General features: G+C 32.1%; 1 protein-coding gene across 26 annotated transcripts in view; it reads left to right on the forward strand.

Annotated features, from left to right (window-relative positions):
* Positions 1-21850, forward strand: part of LOC148629357 (microtubule-actin cross-linking factor 1, isoforms 1/2/3/4/5-like) — a 123929-nt gene that overhangs the window by 31132 nt on the left and 70947 nt on the right. For 24 of the 26 annotated variants that reach the window (XM_088548803.1, XM_088548794.1, XM_088548812.1 and 21 more), the window contains 7 exons: positions 12702-12868; positions 15007-15122; positions 18087-18193; positions 18567-18686; positions 20158-20253; positions 20666-20796; positions 21298-21555. In XM_088548803.1, coding sequence (XP_088404929.1) covers positions 12702-12868; positions 15007-15122; positions 18087-18193; positions 18567-18686; positions 20158-20253; positions 20666-20796; positions 21298-21555 — 995 coding nt within the window. Of the gene's footprint in view, positions 1-153; positions 461-8701; positions 9033-12701; positions 12869-15006; positions 15123-18086; positions 18194-18566; positions 18687-20157; positions 20254-20665; positions 20797-21297; positions 21556-21850 lie in introns of those variants that run through there. The other 2 variants (XM_088548957.1, XM_088548948.1) reach the window with 2 other exon arrangements.

Genomic DNA, 21850 nt, shown 5'->3' on the forward strand with positions numbered 1-21850 from the left:
AGACTGATGAGTAAAAGTGAAGTAGCTATCTGGTATTGTATTTGATATCAGCAGTGATAACGAGTGTTTATACTGGAGTAGAACAGATGTGATATGCCTCTTGCACTTGCTCACTTCATTGTTTTAAGAAACAACTCAGTTTTTTGTGTCATGATATGATGAAGTAGATTATGTATATTTTTGTTTCCACTGACTTTGGATTTTTAGATAAGTTGATATTTTTTTGTGCTTAGTTTGTCGTGCTTAGGGAAGCTGTTTTTTTTACAAACACTTAAGGATCTGTGTTTAACCCAAGCTATAACCCAGTTTGACTTTTGGAGATCTATATCTGTAATACATAGGTGTTTCTATCATTTTTTGCTTTCATTTGGGATTTATTTTTGAGTTCAAAGTCATGGAAAAGAAAAGATTCAATTTTAAATTTACTTCCAAGCTGAAATGGAATAAATCAAAAGAGAAGGTAGGTACCATGAAAACAGCCTTGGTTAGATGTTTACTTATTTTAAATTTTTTTTTCATGAAATTTGATCATAATTGTAACAATACTCTGTTACCAACACCTTATCATTATCATTTTATGATTAATTTTTTTTAATTGGGAAAAAAACACAATTTTGTCTTAACTAGAATAACCTTTTTATGGGTAACTAATTTTCATGGTTTCATGGATATGTCCAAACCACAAATTTGAATATCCAATGTAATGTAAAATTTTTGTTGAAAACTTCAGTGATATAATGAATCAATAAATTTGAATCTTCTTGAAACAAGAAAATTTTGACAAACCATAAATATTGATGTCCATGAATAAAGGACCATGACCTCTAAGTCTTCATATAGTAGTTGACATATATACTGAATAAGGAAGAAACCTACACTGGAAAAAAGTTGCCCACATCTTTTTTCCATTTCTGTTGTCAACTAGTACCGGTATTTCCAGAATTGTCTGCAGGATTTTTGCAAAGGGGTGTTGGGAGGGTCTGGAAGGTGCAACCTCTCTCAGGTGTTGAAAATTTTGGATCAATGGATCAATTTTTGGCACTTTGGAGCTTTCTGAACTAGATTTTATGAGTTTGATTCTTCAAAAATTGTGAAGTGAATGCATCCTACCATTCTGACAGCCACGATTTTCTCTACTTTTTAAATTTTGATGGATTCAGTTAAATTTGTTTCTTTTCTGGTGACTTTGTTATTGTAGGTTACTGCCATGAACACAGTTGTACATGTGTTGTACATTTTGACTATGAAGGAAACTTTAATAGTTAAAAAATTGGTAAATTTATCCAATTACTGTAGCTTTGAATTTTGGAATGGCAATGATTTCTAATAACTTTCGATTTCCCAGTCTTTTGTTCTATTTTTGATTCTATTTTTATAACTGTTTGTTCCTCAGTCGGTTCACTGACTGTTTATCCTAGTGTATGTTCTTTATAGCCATTATAATTGGTTGAAACTATGCAGAAAATTAGTACTCTCAATCCTATGGTGGAATGAAGACAGATGTTTTTGTTTTGTGTCAGTGAACCTGTCATAACTCATTAGCGATGAAAATAAGGCCAAATTATCTTGGTGTTGTTAGATGATAGAAAAGTTAGATCTTTATTTTCTCAATGAATGAAAGTGTTCATTGGATATTTAGTTAATTTGGGAATCAGGACTTCTTGTTCTTACACTCAAATGTTGTTGTGCTTATTTTTGATGACATTGTGTAAAAGTACATTGTCATGTGTGTTTGAAAGAATGTGTATTGTCACTGCTTGTGTGTTTTGTCTGAGTCATTTATTGATAATTGTGTCTTCAAGGAAAATAAAAGTATTTGTGATGGTCAAAATCAATATAAATAAGATTGAATGTGTGTAATAGATTCAGCTAGACTGCCATAAATTGTTGTTTGTAAGCATTTGCAAAAAAATATCTTTATAAGATATAATTCATTAAACATATTTACTTAAAGAAAGGCTGTGGTATTTTTAATAAGCCACTTTGATAAAGTTACACAATCATTCCTCCCTCCTTTCTTTCTTCCAAGGCCCTGTGCAGGTCCGGGTGTTTTAAGGATAGGCCTGTAGCAGCGCTAAGCTTGTCATAAAAGGCGACTAAATAGTGCTCAGAAACCTAGCCGGGGGCTAGGCGCTCTGCCCACAGAGCAACTGGGATGTGTGCCCCAGGTGGTGGAATGGGATACCCCTGGCATGTTACATGCTGGGGTTGTCAGGCTATAATACGGAAAACCTGACCGCAAACCATAGTGGTGCACCGTGTTGGGAAAGATGCCACGTTCCTCGCACGTTAAAGAACCCTGCTGTGGTATTCGATAGGAGTAGGAACCTTTGCGCTCCGCCACAGGAGGCTAAATTGCCCGACCTTACCCATCCCCCCTTTTTCTAGTGGCAATCAAAATTTGTCGACCCTGTTGTCCTTGTGACCCATCCTTTTTTTATCTTTTCATGTTCATTTTATCATCCATTTCATGTTCATTGTCTGAATATAGCTGAAATATTGCTGCTCGGACGTTAAACCCCAACAAACAAACAAACAAACATCTTTCTTCCATCCATCACTTGGTAACATCTTTCTAAATGCTGTTGACCCAAATTGTTCTGTTAATTTTGTCCAAACTTGGCCTATAAAATATTTTTGACATTCTAGATTTTTCAGGTCAATGTTGAAAGAAATTTTTTGATGAAGTGAAGCCATGTCCTTGTTCAATGAAATATTGTTGTTTTCCCCAGATCTTCTTGATAACCTTTTGAATGCTGGTTCCCTGGATTAACTGTTCATTATCTTTGAATCAAAGGTTTGCCTTGATAGAATTCTCCCAAAAATGCAGAAATATATAGTTGGTGGAACTGACTATGCTTGAAATGCTTTCTTTTTAAACATTTTTAACCCCCCTCCCCTTTTAGTGTTTGTTTCTACTTGGTTTTGTCAGTTGTAAAGGTCTTTACTGTTTTCAGGAATGTTGCCATTTCACATCTGTGTCATGAGTTCATGATTTATTTAATACGAAAAGATTCTGATAAATAACTTGAAAAATTGATGAAGAACACTTCTTCAGTTTCTCCACCTCTCTTAAGTTAACATATTAGTATTAATAAGTAGGTGTTGGTATCAACATTAACACTGAAGATGATGGCTCACCTAAGTCAAAAGATTATAAGTAAAACATTGATGGATGTGGGGTGCTTAATTGATAAATTGATGCTCTCTTTCTTTAGTGTCTAAATGATACTTCTGAAAGAACATAGGATAAAGATGTGTGGAACTAAATGATAAAACATGTATTTTATGCCATTGATAATGTTGGTAATTAGAAGTTTAATTTGAAGGTGGATTGTTTGTGTAAGTTTAACAGATAACCATTACAAAACATGATAACTGCTGGGCAGATGGCCTACTGTAGGTTTTTTTCTGGATGCTTGGCAGTATTGTTTGTCTGTATGTGATGTAACATTAGGGAAGTTGTAGGAGTGAATCATATGAAAGTTAACAGTCTGGCTATTATCCTGTGTAATGGTTGTGGCCATCTTCAAAGAAAGGTCTAATCATCAGCAATAAGTTTGCTAGAATCTGTCTTTTTTATGGGATTCAGTTGATTACTTTTACATATGTGTATGTAATAAGCCATATTTTATATTTAATGTACAGTGTATATCTTCTTTTCTCTTTTTTTTTCATTTTTCTGTTTTCATAAATTTTAATTACGTGAATGTAAGCTTGTAAGAGTAATCAAGGGAACCAAGATTCTAGGGTAAGCTTACTCTTCTTTTCTAAAACACCCGCCGAGTTGATAAAAAGTTAAGTTTGAGGTAGACGAAAGAGGAAAGGAAACTATGATGCATATGAAATATGGCGACTATGAACCAGAATTTTGCTGCATTTCTTAAGTTCTGAATTAGGTTGCAGTTCCCTACTATTCTTATGAAAATTGTAGGTTATACAAATGTAAGGACTTCAGAGGTCATAAAACATTACACGGTAACTTCATAATGACTACTATTTTGTACTTTTAATGTTCTGCTGGTTGGCATGGTCTGTGATGTCAGTTTTTGGTGGAATAAAAAAGTTACAATGTGTTTTTTCCGGTAGTCCTTGACTTACTCCAGTTTAACATAATTAAATATTTTTCCAATGCTGTTGGTATATTTTTGTTTCTTACCTTTTGACCTTTAAACACTCTTCCATGGAAATGCAACTCACCTGATCAAAATTCTATTTTCCCGATTAGCCAAATACTGATAACTTAGTGGCGTTAGAAAAAACTATGAGAAATTGAAATTGAGTGCCATGTGTTATTTTCTGATGAAATGTAGAAAATTATAAGTAAAAAGAACAAATTTTACTGCATTCTTTTTTTAAAGATAATACTTGTTTTACATTATGTATGTACTTTAGTGTAAGTATTTGTAAGAATCAGGCAAAATGCGAAAAATCTGAACCATGCATGTCAAAAACCAGATCTGACAATATAATTTCACTCAAGGATGCTTTCTCTATTTGAAAAGACCATTATTTGATCTTATTTGATTTGTTTTTTTTCATACTATGTTTCACCCACTGCCTAATTTTTATAGAGACTGACACTTAAAGGATCTTGAAAGACTTAGAAAACACAATTAGAATATTATTATTATATTTTACGCACGATCAATAATGATAATAACTTATTAACAGCTGTGTCATTTTTATATCCAGTTCTACTCCATCACATCAAAGCAGATGGTGGCTTATTAATTATGGGAAGTCTGTTGCTATTTAAGAAAAACATCATTTGTGAAGTTAGTACTTAATTTTGAATATTGTTAATGGTTTTTGTTAGGTTTTAGTGTCAGCAGAGAATGATTATAATTAGTTGTCTCCCTTTGACCACATTAAGATTTGTCTGCCCTGATGTAAAGTTATTGTTAGTCCTTTATGATTTTTTTTTAAATCAAAAGTTCATTCTTCTGTGGGCAGAAATCACTGGAATGAAGTATTATGGAATTCTTTATAGTCGTATAACAGTGGCATAAATTATTAAAAAGTTGACATCTGTAAAAATGTAGCTCTCTACAAAGAAACTTAACTTGTACCATATTGGTGTTTAGCCATTAGACAACTGCCTAGGTCAGTCAGAACTAAACAAACATTCTGGAAATATACCAGAAATATTGGTTGCAATACTTTGGAACAAAAAAGAATTTTATTTAGAATGTTGGCCTCTGGATCAAAAGAATTCATAAATATACTGCATTAATCACACGTCTCCCTGTTTTTGTTATTTATGACTTGTTCTCTCTAGTCTGTTTTCTTTTACTGCAGTATGCATGTTTATTTTAAAATAAATGATTTTTATCTGGATTTTGTCAAAACAAATAAAAAGTTCTACTTATTAATGAGATTATGTAATTGCACAGTTTAGACAGGTGCTAGGCATTCCCTGGCATCAGTTTCCGGCAAAATATATGTTCTCGGGTGAGATAATTATACTTTAATATGCTTGGAAGTTAACTATAATTACACATCTAATGAAAGTGACTCTCTATGATTAAACAAATTGTTTATATGTAGAGGTTGGGGATTAAAAGCTTTTGGGGTGATGGAAAACCTCTGGCAAATTGATGAATTGTTAAGTAATAGAACTTTTTTATGATCTAGTTTGATGAGAACTTTATACTTTTTGCAGATTTATATCTGAATCATCAGGTTTTGTAACATCAACGATATCCATTATAAATTCCAATCAGTATTTTATGTCCTTGCATGGCAAACTGATGGAAGGTGTGGTTGAATTCTAATTAATCTTGGTGGTAATACTGGGTTTATTGTAATGGTTTAAAATATGAAAAAAAATATTGACATTGTATATGTATTTTTTCCTTTTGACATTATTAATATCTTATTCCATACATATTCCAGGTTTTTGATAATACCATACTTTACAACTTCTTTTTTTACAGCAGTGAAATATATCCTCTCTTGAAGAAACAAATATAACAGCAAAGCCAAATTTAAAAGAAAAATAATACAGTTGTTATATTTAAGGCTATTTGGATATTTTGTTACAGTTATTCCCCTTCTGTCATCTGTTTATATGTGACATGTATGGAGGATGTTTATTGTATAGTTCATTGATAAGATAAATTTTCTATAATTTGTAGATAATAAACTGAATAATGCTAATTTGTGTCGATAAAGACTGGGGTAGTCTGTGCTCTTTGAGCCAAAAAATCTGTTTATTAGCCTTGCAAAAGTCAGGATTCATATTGTAGGCATTTCAATCATGGTGCAGTGTTTAATAATCAGATTAATATTGAACCTTTGGTAACCTTACATGAATTATGTTCATGATTACATGTGTATTGCATGTTAACATTGTTTGACCATTACATTGAAGGGAATAGATTTTTATATAGTAGACTTCCTTGAATGGATTATGTCGATGTGTACAAGAAAGTTTTCTCTCAAATTTTTTGAAAATACTGTGGACACACACTTTTCAAATCTCAGTACATCAGTGGTATATTCTTGTTGTTGGAAAGACAATCAAGTTAATGTTTGCTTTAATAACTCTTATCGGGAGCGTGGTCAGAAAGTACTCCGGGCCGAATGTAAGTCTATATTTGTATATATGTATCTTGTCTGTTCACAAATGCATTTGTGATATGTTATCTTTTTATCTAATAGATCGGCATTTATTTGTGTGTGTGAATATTATACAATAAACCAACAATGTTTTACCAAAGTTGGTCTTAGTACACTTTAAGGACCTTACCCATGCTGTTTTTTGTGTGGATGCCTTTTGGTTCCATTGATTCCTGGTGCTTATGTACTATTTAATCGTTGAAGTTTTGGCATGCACATAGTTTGGACTCTCAGATATAAGTTACTTAAAAATATAGATGAAAATACCAAGTCAGCTTTAGAAGTGTTCAGTACTAGTATATAGTGATCATGATGTCCACCCTCCCCTCATCTGTACAGATTTTTATACCCCTGCTTTAGAAGTGGGCAGTACTAGTATATAGTACCCCTGCTTTGGAAGTGTACGGTACTTGTATATAGTGATCATGGTGTCTACCCTCCCCTCGTCTGTACAGATTTTTATACCCCTGCTTTAGAAGTGGGCAGTACTAGCATATAGTGATCTTGATGTCCACCCTCCCCTCGTCTGTACAGATTTTTATACCCCTGCCTTAGAAGTGGGCAGTACTAGCATATAGTGATCATGATGTCCACCCTTCCCTTGTTTGTACTCTTGCAGTTTCTTATCACAGCAATTTGATATTTTGACAGAAGCCTTATACAAATGCCATATCATGGGAATCAATTTCAGACTGCAGCTACATCAGCTTACTGTTTAATGACTGTTTATATTTTGACCACATGATTACTGGGAAGGAGAGTAAGGGGGAGTGACTTTGTTTATATTTTGACCACATGATTACTGGGGAGGAAAGTAAGGGGGGTGACTTGGTTTATATTTTGACCACATTATTGCTGGGGAGGAGAGTAGGGGGGTGACTTTGTTTATATTTTGACCACATGATTACTTAGGAGGAGAGTAGGGGGGTATCCTTAAGTGAGGTTTGGTTACAGTTATTTCTTGTTCTATCAGAAGGTAATCATCTTGTATGTCTAGGTGGGATTGTTTTTGCAATCCTTTTTATCCGTTCTTTCCTCATTAGCATATAGATACCAATTGGTTTATTAATGGGGGCTAAAATGCTGGCTCTCTTTCAAAGATGAATTGGTTATTATAAACGAGGAGCTTATTAAAGGACCTGCATTTTTTTATAAGATTGGCACCATTACAGATGACAGAAAGCTTGAGAATAAAAACACAGTATTGTTTATGCCAGGAAGACTGGATTTAGTGATTCATTTCACACAAAAATTAATTGCTAGCATTATACCATCAAAGTATTCAGTTGTGATGTCATTACTTGTGGTATATTTTGATATTTTATTTATAATTTTTTAAAGAAATGAATTAATGGTTCTTATTAGACTTTTCTTTTAATGAAATGACTGCTGCATTTGATTTTTACAAGGCTCTTTATTGAATTGAGTTTATGGCCAGTGTTTCATATATCTGTTTAAAGTACAAGATTTCTGATCATATAAAATTTGTATTTTCACCTATTAATTTCAGTTCTGACATTTTGGATAAGTATTATATCTGCATAGTCTACTCCACAACAATGTTCATTTCTAAGTTGACTCATATATACATTGTTTTCTATTGGTATAAAACATTTATAAAACAAAGTAAAATGACATTTTTCTTGACATCAAAGAAACCAGCCTGCAGGTACTACATTCTTCAACATCAAACCAACGCCTTCCTCAGTTTCTTGTAGTACTTCTATGAATCTTTAGGACCTTCCTTTTACCTGAGCTCATCCATCACAGGTGTGCTACATGTATATTTTTGTGACCAGGTGTGGTCCTTTAGTGGTCAGTAGATTGTCCTGACCACTCATTTAATCATTATCACTGGACTGTTAATCTTGGACGGTAGTTTCACTTTTCATTCTATATCTCTGCTATCTATGTTCTTTTATCCAAGTTTACCTGTGACTGTATTAGCCGATAGTTGTGAAGGTGTTCTGATCCGTGTCATTGAAACGTTTTTTTTTTTTTTTTAATGTAGGGACATATATAGTTTAATTGCACGTAATGATAATTAAATAATTAACCTGTTCTAATTAAGTTAATGTCAGGTGTTGGATATTTACCTGTTTTATAGTTGTATTGATTGGATTACCTGCGCTTTGTTTGAAGATTTGTGTGTTGTCATCGTTTAAATACCTGTTCTGTGTCCGAGGAGCGTAGGGTTAGATTTAAGGAAAAGTGTGTGCTGGACTCTGGTTAATTACTTAGAATGATACAGGGGAAGTAATATTGGATGGTCACTACTTTGCTGTATGCATATATTCTGAAAAGAATCTATCATGTTCAGCTGTTTTAAAAAGAAAAAGAAGAAAACCAAGGGGAAAGCACCATTAGAGGTTCCAAGGAGTACGGCAAATGTTTCAGCCACTGGCCAGGTAGGGTACTGGGTCAACTTCTAAAGAGCAAAACTTTTATCTATATAGATAGTAACCAGATGTGACTGATGTTTTAGTATTTACAACTTTTAATCTTATACTGCACAATTTTTATTAATATGTGGTCAATACTATAAATGAAAGGTCATAATTTCCTCTTTATTTTGATTGTAAATATTATAATTTTCATCAGGTGCAAAATCATAAAACATGTCCTCCATCTAAACAGAATTGGTGATCCAAAACATAGAAAAAAAATCTTGTGTATTGAATGTAAAAGCATATAGAATACCTTATAAATAAGATGTAAATATATGTCATACTTGAGTGATTCTTTATGAAAATTGTTTCCTGCAAAAAAAAAATGTCATGTAGAAAACACTATTGTGTTGTCAGACCAAGTGTCCTTAAGAATCTCTTGATATTAAATGGTTTGGTTCACCTCTTGATCCATAGGTCTATTGTCATCATGTTTTATGGCTGCAGTTGAAGTACTAATAGTTTCAAATTACTGTGGCTTGTTTTTTTTCCTCTTCATATCTACAATATTGTTCTTTTCTATTGAAGACCTTATATAGAATAATTGATTCATATAAATGTCCAGGTCTCTGTTGCTGACCTGTACACTTAAGGGTTAGGGGTTTTTTCTTGTCATGAAATCATAATGCTTTAACTTTCTCAGCAATAGAAATCAAGTTGAAGAAATCTGAATTTTTCCATAGTAATGAAAGCAGAATATGCTGCACAAAAATTCTGTATATGACCTGTTTTATTCTGTTCTGTTTCCATGCGATGTCCATTTTGATTTTCTTTTAAAATGAGGTCCGTTGATTATCGCTGTTTTTCATACCAGCAGAACATACCATGAAGTTGCTGTTTTGTGTTAGTAAATGTTCTTGTGATTTTTTAAGTCTTGTTGTAATGTAAGAAATTGTATTGAAAACTTGTTTTCTTACATTCTTGTTTTAATTATATATATGAAACCCTAAACCTATATACTTTATAATGAACCTTTGATAATCCTCTATGGATATTCATCTTCAGGTGTGATTGTCTCATTTGTTATGTAAATCAAAGCAAAGTATTGGGATTTTTTCCTTGATGGAATAAATGTTTTTGCTTATATAGATAATGACCTATATTTCTTGAACTCGTGCAGTGCTCTTTTTACAACTTGGTTATGTTGGGAGAAAATGACAATGACTTGCTTGACTAGTTCCTTTGATGTTTTTCCTGCTGGGGACACAGATCACAAAGCTTTGGTCAGTTAAATAAGTCCCAATAGTTAATACCCCTATTTGTAATTAAATAGATAAAGTTAAATCAATATTTACTGTCATAGGGCTAAAGAATTCAACCTGCTTTTAAAAGCCTGTGTTCTGTATTTACATTAGAGTGTTAAATCAGAGTATTTGGTGTTTGCTTACTCTAACTTAAATTTTCAAAATGTTTCTGTATAATGTGCTCCATTCTTATGTATGAATTTTTATAAAGTTGTTAGCTTCAAGGTAGAATTATGTCTGATTAAAAAAATAATATTTCCCCTTGAGTAAGGGTGATATTTTAAAATTTACAGTCTATGACATGTTCAGATCCTCAGAAGTCTTTCATTCAGGTAGAAGTAGGTAGATGTAGTCTCCTAAACAGTATCAAAGGCATAGTTACCTATACTTAACATTATTGACATTAAAGTCATTTTAAGAAGAGTCATTTTCTGTTCAAATAAAGTATAACTTTGCATTGCAATGATATCTTCAAACGTTGTTATCAAATTTGTAGAATTCTTTTGCGTAAATCAGTAGATATTAAGCCTATTTAGATGACATATGAATCCAATTATTTTGAGTGTATTGCAAATACAAGAATTAGGAATGATTTGTAACTACTGTAAAGATTTGTCAAAGATTGTAAGAATTTGTCACAAGTCCAAGTTAAAAGTCTACTACAGGTTATATTTACTCTGGGTGGCCCTATCGCTTCCATGTAATCATTTGTCATTTTATTAACTAAATATTATGGCCATTTCCTTACAATTGTATAATATACTGACAATATGGTCTATTTAATGTGATATGAAATTTTTATCAGCTCTTTTTGGCAAGATTTTATAAACTTTATATCAGGATTACTTGCACTCGACTGATAAAATATCTTGGATTCCAAATTAAGTCAGTGGGGAGTTCAGTTGCAATGACGTCCTAAAAATTGAGCTTTTCCTCTAATTATTCACCTTTCAAATAAATGTAATTAAGTATTTGAGCATTATCTCAGGGTTTGAAGAGGCAAGAATCAGAGGTGTTTATATGTACTTCTTGAAGTCTTTTTTTTTCAACTGTTCTTTTCTCTAGAAAAGTATTTTCATCTTATTATCATGTTTGAAGTGCTTCATATATCAATATTGTATAAAATATTGAGTAGAACATTTGCAAGAAACCTTTTCTGCACATCTAAGTTCCAAATGGTATAAAGATGAGTAATATTTATAATGCTTGAGAATTAACTGATTATCTGTTGCTGTTAAGATCACCAGGTAAAATCTCTTAGCTCATCGACACTGAGTTTCTCATCAGTGAAGAAGATTGAAAGGTGATTAAAACCTTGGCATGATTATTTTTTGAATATTTCATAATTTTTGCTCATATTTACGATGTTTAATGTATAAAATTCGATAATTTCTCACGATATTGATCAGTGAGCAGCTGATGTGAAAATCTTTTTTTCTCTTTCAATGAACCTTATCTGACAATGATTTTTCTGCTGAATCATAGCTACATCTTTTGACATGGCATCTTGCTAGGGCGTGTGTTACTAATGACTGATTCAATGTATCAGGAAAGAATTCTCCAGTTTAATAAGCCTCTTACATAGTTTAAAGCAGATGGCCTGTTTCCTAAGTCAGTAAATCCATAAAGGCCTTTGGTTGCCAAATATTTTGTTATTATATGTGGTCATTTAATCTGTTAAAGTATTTCTTACAAACAAAAGTCAGTATTGGAGGATTCTTGTAATGTAATAAATGAAAACAAGTCCTACTTATTGGTATTATCTAATATACAGCAAATCTAATTAAGATAACATATTTATGTGTAATCATTTGAGATTTATATGTTATGGGAAATTCTAATAGTTGTATAGAAGCAGGTGCTTAGTTCAGACAGTTCATCAATTTATTAATTTATGTCACAATAAGCATCTTTTTGACAACACAAACAAGAGATTCTTGAGAGGGTCTTATAACAGATGGATTTTGAGTTATTCAGAGGATAGTTTTATACTCAGTATCAGTAATAATATTGATACAGCAGAAATATGTATATGTGAATAAATAAGACCTCCTACATACTTGTTAAAGATAAATATATTGAATGTAAATAGTAACTATTTTAGTTAGGCAATACTACTCTTGATATATCTCAGCAAGTCAGAATAAAGTCTGGTGCTTTTTCCTCCACTGACAAGTGTTTGTATATGCAGTGTAAACTTAACTTATGCAATTGGTCAAAATATAATTTTTCTAACTTCTAAGTGTCTTTTTTTTCTCCATTTTCTACCCAACAGCAAGGTAAAGTATAACAACAATACAAGTAGTTCTTGTCTGGTGTATATTTATTAGCAAAGAGTTAATTATTTAAGAGATTACATTTTTACTTTTTAGCATATTTTTTGCAGATTTCTGATGTTGTGGTACCAGGACAACCAGAGGACATCTCATCTAAGGAGGCTCTGTTGCTATGGGGACAGCGTACAGCAGAAGGCTATCCAGGGGTCAGAATACGAAACTTCACAAACAGCTGGAGGGATGGCAAGGCTTTCCTTGCTATTATACACAGAAACAGGTACTATAAATTTTTAATTTGATGTATATGCAATATAATCAATCATCAAATAGGTCCTGGTAGATTGTGTAATCAGTTCTTCACAATAAAAAGATCAGCTCTAAATAAACCAAAATAAAGATACCTCTAATATATATAGCGGTACAGCTTACAGAGATAAGTTTTCATCTCACAACTCGGTCAGAATTCTCTATTATTGTATAGTCTCGTAGTTTTGTTTTTGTTTTTTTTTTTTATCCCATTTCTGTATTTTAAAAAAGATATCTTTGACGGGGTTGTTTATTTCATATTTAGAATTCAGCATGTCTTGATGTCATAACTCTTCAGATAAAAGTACTTGATTTGTGTCCACTGAAAGTGACAGGGTGATTTGAACAAGTGACATTGTTACTATGATATAAATCTATTTTTGTATTACTGAATTATGGAAGCCAAATTCTTTATCATAGCAGTAGTAACATACAAACTTATGAACATTGCCTTTACGGGTTAATCTCTTTTTAAATACAAGGGCAGTTCTAAAGTAAAACAAATATGGGAGTAGATGGGTTTATCCCATGAACCCTTGTGATCATGGTATCTTGTAGGTGGTTGGTGATCTTGTTTTTGATAGTCTACATGTCAAAAAATTGAAATTTCGTACTTAAAGAAATCAGTCACATCTCATGAACAAAAATTTTTAAGACATGTGAATATTTTGATATGAGGATGCATTGTGATAACGTTGCTTTACATGATGTGTAGATGGTCAATGTTTGCATCTATGGTTGGGTTGATTCTTCTTAAGAGTTTTGACCTGATTAAATTGCTCTGACCAAGTTTACACACAATCTATTGGTATAAGGACCATAATTATGATATAACAGTTTTGATGGTTTAATAAATCTTACACCTCAGATCAAAGGATTGAATCCACTTACTCCATATAGATTTGTCTCTGATCTCCTGGCCACTGACAATAGGACTCTATTTAGACTTTTAATGCTATTCTTTGTGAAATTATATATATTTAATGGCCAAATTTCATCCATATCACCTCTGGGTGTAAATAGTTCGAGATAAAAACATCAAATAAGATTTATGAAATGAAATCTTGTCCATAGGCCAATTAAATATTGTTACTTAGTGATTTATCTCATTAGTCCATAGGCAATACACATAATACAGTCAAATTAAATTACTATTTAGGCTTATAACAATGTTGTTATGAATGAGTCAGTTATTGTTCCTATGACATCAAAACAGATAATTTCTCATGATTTTATTGTCTATGTATTACATGGAAACATCTTGATGGAATCTGTTCTTAAGTAGTGAGATATTGTTTTTTGGAGACATTATTTCTTCTTATAAAATTTTAGACTTTTCTTTATTTTTCTCATGTATATGTTTCTGGACATACTCCTAAATATTTACAACAGGGTAGTTTACATACAATTTTAACAGTCCTTTATTGGATGCTGAGTTGATTGCAGTATGTCTTAGGGATGAAATGTTGATTACTTTTGTTACTGCTCCATTTATCTGATTTACTGAAAGATGTTCAGAAGCTTTGATGATCTACAATCAAATTTTAATGTAGTTTGATAGACCCATGATTGATACTTCTACTGGTAGTCAGATAGTCTATCTTGGTTGAGTTGTCTGAATGTTTAATGATATATATCTATATCTTCCTGATAGTCATGAGCCATTGCTTTTAATTACACTTCTTACAGTTGTATGGATGTGTACTTAACAATAGAGGCCTTGAAAGATGAATTTCTCCAGTTTGACCTAGTGAATACAACTTTGTACCCAGTTTTTTTACAGTTCTAACCTTAGATATGAAAAATTGTTGATGTGGTGATTAACTCAGTTTTTGTCTTGTTAAACTTGCACCAACAAATTTCAAGTTGTATTTATTTACTGGTACATGAAGAAATAAATATCTCGTTATGAAAATGGGCAACTGTATTGACTTGATACATTTACCCCCAAAAATCATGTGAACTTTCTGTCATAATACCACAAATGATACTGTTTTCTGTGTGAGAAATCTTATGTGATTCATTTTCTGGTGTCATAGGAGAAAATTATAGGTTGCCCAATACATTGTTAGATTTTAGTATATAATTTTCGTCTATCTATCTTTTTAGGCCAGACTTAATTGACTTTGGCAGAACACGGCGAAATACTAACCGACAGAATTTAGAACTTGCCTTTAGTACTGCAGAGAAAGATCTGGGTGTTACAAGGCTGTTAGATCCAGAAGGTGGGTAGTTTAAACTTTGAGCATATGGTGGAAAATATAACAGATATGGTGAAATGCAACAAATGCACCAGCAATAACCTAAATCCAAAATAGTAAATACTTTCAGAGATCACCAAAAGGTCTACATCAACTGTAAACACACCTTAAAGTAAGCAATGAAACACTATGACATCAAAAATAATAAAGTCTACAGTAACAATGACAATTTATAGGTACACTTACATGTACTCATCTTACGGATGCAGTTTTACGTAGGTACAAAATCATATGTGAATTCAAATTTTATTGTAACAAATTATACTAGTATTATTCTTAAAATATTCATTATGGGTCACAAGTAGTACAAATAAGTTATGTAATTGTTTAAATTTTTATGGTTGCTTTTTTTCGGATATTATCACAAATGAAGATATTAGAATATATCAATTTTCAAGGTTTTGTGTCTATTAGTATGAAATATCAGATTCACTGGTACTATTTTATGCCCTTATTTGTCCACAGGAAAATACATTGTGAAATGAAATACATTTACAGTAAATTATCTTACAATGTAAATATTTATGTATAAGAACAGTGACAATGGGATTTGCTCATTGTACTCTTTTGATTATAACTGAAAAGTACATTTGTCATATAAAAGGAATATTAGGCACTCTTGACATTGTATTACACTGGTCTAATTTTTGGCCAAATTTCACATAGTGGAAATTGGGTTATACTAAGGTGAATGTTGGTGTGGCAGGCAGGCTGGGAAATTATTTTCCTAACACTTATCTCAGACTCTTGACATCAGGTACGGGTCTTATGTCTTGGGATGCGATTTCAAAACTGTCAGACATAATAAAAAATACAAAACACCACTTAAATGAGCAACTATTATGATTTGACCCCTGTCAAAATTTCTCTCTATAATTTCAAGTATTTGACCAGACAAATTAAGCCTACATGGTTAATAACTACTCTGGACAAAATGGCAAGTACCGTAATGTTTTGACACTTAATGACATTCCATAGCCCTGTTACTTGATCTCAAATAGACAAACATCATACTATTGTTGAGCAAGATACCTGAACGACTCTTCTTTTATCTAGAGTTTTGTCGACCTGATTTAAATTTGAAATGCTTCGTATATTGTATTTGTAAATACTCTATATTTATATAAAAGAAATCTAACGTAGGCAGTCCTATTATAATTTTCTGCATAATTTGTGTTGTATAAAGACAGTTGAAATAGTAAACCAGTTCACCTGATCCCTCCCATTCATCTCAATATTTATTATATGTATTGACTGTTAAATTCTACACATATTCAATGCACAATTTTCTGTATATCAACCAGTTTTATCTTTTTTATAAACAATTTTTCCTTTAGAATTTGCAGACAATACATTTTTTTAGTGTTTACCTTTTACTTGTATGGTCATTAATCAAGTAGTCCTATTTTATTTAGACTTAATTCTGGTTTACACTTGAAAAATGTCCCTTCACCTTACATATGCTTTACACTGTACCAGCTTGACATGACAGGTAAAGATAGTAAATAAGAATGATCAGTAAAACAAGTTTTTATATAAGGAAATCTTCCGTAGAAATTTATGGCCATTTTAATTCAATGTTATATAGCAGAGTATAGCATCTCGGTAGGAAACCAAAACATTTAAGACATACAAAGCAAGCATGTCCAATGATACAGATTACTTGTAGTATAAAAACTATCAAATTTGGTTATGATCTAAAACTTCCATGAAGATTGTTATTTTGGTTTTTGGCTGAAATGTAGAAAAAGAATCTTTGTCCTTAGTGGTCAACTGTTTTGTCTATCTTCTACCCATAGGAGGGACTATTATGCATTTTAGATTTACTGGGTATTTATTAATTAGGTTTCCAGGATGATTAAGGTCTAGTGTCTTATACTAAATGTCAGTAGATAATGTGGAGGTGAAAAGTGCTGTAGAATCTTATATATTTTATTTCTTTAGACAAAGTACACTGGTATACTCAAAATCCCATATTGAACCGAACATGAACTTTAAGTTAGTACTTTTCACTCAAGTAGAATTTTAATAGAGATGTGGAGTAGGGTCTATGAGTTATTATACTGGACACTTGATAGGGTCACCTTATTCACCTAGTGTAAATGAATACCTGTTGTTTTATTGTTAGTCTGCCTATGAACATGGTAGGGAAATATCAGTATGGGAGATATTAGTATCCCTTGTTTAATGGGCCATAAAATTGTACTTAGTCACCAAAAGTACCTAATTAAATTTCAGATGAATGAATTTAGGGTTTATTTCAAGTGTTGAAATGTTGATGAATAAATAGTATTTTATTTCAAGTGGTAAAATTTGAACAAATATGCCATTAATTGAGAATAAGTTGGGTTCATGTATCAGGCAAAGACCCCAGATTGAATTAATTTCCTTCTTTTAAATTGATTCTTTCATTTAAATTAATTTTCTAAAGTACACTTCTAAACAACTGCAGTATATTTTTGATGCTTTATTTGAGGTCATTTGCATATTTTATTACCTATTCTTTTGGTATCAGTTTTGAGGTCCAATGTTCTCTCTATTCTTCTAGCTGTAAACTTGCTATAAAATACAAACCAAATTTTGTGTGTATATGCCATACAATACCCCTATCTATCTATTGGTTTGTATGTCCACATTTCTTGACCTCTTCCTAAATTGCGAAAGGAATTTTGTTCAAATTGTATAGAAAGGTTGGACACCGCACGTGTATGTAGAGGACGGAAGGTTGGACACCGCACGTGTATGTAGAGGAAGGAAGGTTGGACACCGCACGTGTATGTAGAGGAAAGAATATATATTTGGTTGCAGGACTCTAAAAGGAGATTAGTCAACTTGAGGTTTTAACAATTAATTCCATATGAATGTCATATTGTATGTCTTTTAAAAGCATCTTTATGCCTATCGTACAGTGTATGTTTTTCTCTTTAGATGTTGATGTACAAGATCCAGATGAAAAGTCCATCATTACTTATGTATCCTCTCTGTATGATGTCTTCCCAGAAGTCCCTAGTGTGGAACAGACATTACGTGATAATGTGAGTTTAATTTAATCACTCAAAAGTGCTCAGTGTTAGAATTATGTTAAAGTATCATACACAAATAACAGAAATATTTAAAATATTTACCTGAAATGGTAAGGTATCAGTAAATATGGGACATTTGTTCTTCATTTTCTTTACAAGAGATTTTGTAATCATATTCATGATTATATTGATGGAAAAACTTGCTTTAATTCCTTTGCTGATTTTAAGCCAGTCGAGTCTAAGAAAAATAATGAGCCTTTTTCATTATGTAAATAAAACTAGTCAAGTTTAAAGTAATAACCGAGCCCCTTTCATTATGTAATTAAAATTAACAGTTTATTTTGAGGCTGGTAAAAGTAAGTCCAATATTTTGTTTCCTTTTCAGGAAAGACAGATAAAGTTAGCAGAGTACCATGAGTTAGCCACAGCATTGGCCAGTTGGCTGAAAGAAGCTACAGTTATCATGATGGATAAACACTTTCCTTCTACTCTGATAGAAATGAGAGTAAGTCAGAAATATATATCACATGTAGTTAAAGAAGAAGACCATGTTATTGTGCAAGTCATAAATATCGAAACTAATCAGTTAAATATTCATGAAAATTAAATTGAAACAAAATTATTTCCTTTTCTTAATTAATTAATCGAGATTTATAATTAGGAAATTTGAATTTCCCGTGCCTGTGGGTGCCACCATGATCGGTTGAACTGTGACATCACGAAGTCGGTTTGTAAAGTGAAAGTAAATAGGTAATTGATTACAATGTCTGAAGAAATTGCAAATTTGGGACTTTCCCCCTATAAATTCAACCCAAAATAAATAGAAGAAGAGATTGAGGCACAACATGTAAGCAAATGTCAGACATCATTGACGAACAACAGGATTTGCAGCCAGATGGCTAGTATTTGTAAAGAAAATCTTATGGCTACTTCCGTGACTTCCGAAGAATGTCCGTGTTGCTGGTAAAAAAAAAAGAAGCTTTTAGAACATTTCTCTTTTATCATTCGTGCAATCGTAAGCTTGACAAGTCATGTTTTGGTGATTAAATAAACAGGATCGTAGAAATATTTACAGAATATTCTTTGTTTTCATATTATTTGCAGTACTTGTATCAGTACCAAATTGACTTAGTGACGTTACGAGCCAATCGGAATCTATCGGTAAAAATCAATAAAGTCTGACTATGATCTTCCTTCAGATAGGAGAGTTCTGCAAGATGGCTATCCACTTCTATTTCAAGGATTTCAACCTTTGCATAGCCTTGAGCATTTTATAAAAGCACATTTTGCATTAAAAGTTATTTATTTTTGTTGACATGGGTATGATTTATCATAAGAGCTTAACTTAATGCAAAGGTGGTCTTACCCTTTAAACCAAAAATGCTTGATAACAATGATATATGTATGTTATGTAAAATCTTCATTTCATCACTTACAGGGAGGTATAAAGTTGGGCAAACATAAAGAATTCAATAATTGAAAATAAAACCATGCTGCATACCATTGATCTGAACAAAAAATACAAGAAAAAGAATCCAAATATTGGAAAAAAGCTGTAACAACCAGGACATATTATTGAACATTGATTTCAATTATGCCATAATTGGTCATATATACAGTAACAAGTTTTCTAAGAAAACATACTGATCAATGTATTTACTGTTTTTACTACCCGATATTATCTGTCTGAAACTACTAAAACAATATTAACTACTTACAATGACAATCTTATGTCAAATCGACTTTGATAGCAAATCTTCAGTTATGAACATCGTGACAGAACATCACATATCTCTATCAGTTTTGAACATCGTGACAGAACATCACATATCTCTATCAGTTTGCTGTGATTTTTTTCAGAACTTCAAAACTGCCATTAATCTGTATAAAGTGTGGTGCTATTATGGCATTGAAATTTTTCCTATGGCTGTTTCTGCTTTGCAGTTGTTGTGCATTAAATTTTTTTTCTGTTTCAGTCTGTTTTGGCGGAATGTAAAAGATTCAGACAAGAGGATGTACCACCAAGACATGATGCTAAACAAAAACTTTCTCGGATTTATGATGAAATACAGGTACATCCAATTCAAGTATCTAAGAGCTTAAACTATTTTCCTTTTCATGCAGCACCCTAAACTTATGCCGGTAAATACTGATTCGGTCTGCAGGGACAAAAAAATTGATATCAATATACTAGTTGTGGATGGTATAATGTATCTGACATGTTCTTCCATTAGCTCTCCATGAAATTTGGTATGTAGTAATTACTTTTTGTAGTTTTCTTACAGTTGGTTGAGTTGATATTAAATATAGACTGTTTGATGATGATTTGAAATGAAAAGTGAAAAGTTAGTACGAATTCACAACATATAGTTTTGTCTCCACGTGTTGCCAGTTGTTTTTCAATAATTTCTTCCTGTTTATATAATTTAACTAACTATTTTTTGTTCGCCATGTACACTTGTGTAATTAATATATTTGTATCAGGGTTTGGGACCGGGTACAGGAGATATGGGTATCCCTGATGAACTTCATCCAGATAATATCAACAGATTGTGGAGCAGGTTTACCTTTGCCCAACAAGAGAGAGACAGTCTTGTACAATCTGAAGTTGTGAGGTCAGTATCTTTATTTTTGATACCCCGCCATATGAAGTGGTAAGGAATTGTGATACTCAACTAAAAAGTTGTGTGTCCATCTCTGACGGTTTCCAGATCGAGAATGGATTGAAAAATATGTTTGAAACTTTACATGGTTGTTTAATACCATAAAAATACAGGTTAAATACAAGTTAAATTTAATTTCAGCAAATTCCAAAATGTACTTTTCAAGTAAGGCCATTTTTTTACATTTTGCCATTCCCCTTTTTATTCATCATGAATGGGGTATCACTTAATGTTCCATTTATACTCTATATCATTGAACTTGTCATTTTTTTCAGATATGTAATACAAAAAAAACAATTTCTGTTTATATAACTCCTGTACAAAAGGAACAAACTTGTGCGAAAATAATTTCATAGCATTTGAAAGTTAATTGATTTACACTGTAAAGATCACATTTTGAAATGTCAAAATGATCTACACATTACATTGCCTTGTTTTTTTGTGTAATTTCAGACTGGAAAGGCTGCAAAGACTTGCTGAGAAACTCCACAGAGACTGTAAATACCAGGAAGAACAATTAGATGAAATTTCTATCGGAGTGTATGAAGAACAAGGCAGAGTTGATGTCATTCATCCTCATGAAGCCAAACGAAAATGTGATGCTTTAGATGAAGCTCTTCGTAATGTTGAGGAAAATGCTCGTAGTATGTTTCGTGATGTGCAGGCACTTCAAGATGGAAGGTTTACAACAGCAGAACAACTCAGCAGAAGGTAAAACTGAATAAAGAATAAGTTAAAGTTAACTATGTCAATTCTGTAACCTTTGTCTTTGTGACATATTTCTTGTTGACTGGAGTGGCAGCATAAACTCATTGATGTTATAGACAGGGGCTTTTTTGTCAAAGTCACCCATTTCTTATAGTTTTGTTCTGTCATAGAATGAAATATATTTACTCTGACTTCACAAACAAAGTATGTTTTTCATTAAAAAAGTGAATATAGACAGTGCTGATGACAAATGGATAGAACTAGAAATACAATAAGATTGTTTATCACTTGTTAAGTT

The sequence above is a fragment of the Perna viridis genome, chromosome 1 (assembly GCF_037379345.1).
Source record: "Perna viridis isolate PV_CMFRI_1.1 ecotype Kerala chromosome 1, ASM3737934v1, whole genome shotgun sequence".
NCBI classification, from domain to species: domain Eukaryota; kingdom Metazoa; phylum Mollusca; class Bivalvia; order Mytilida; family Mytilidae; genus Perna; species Perna viridis.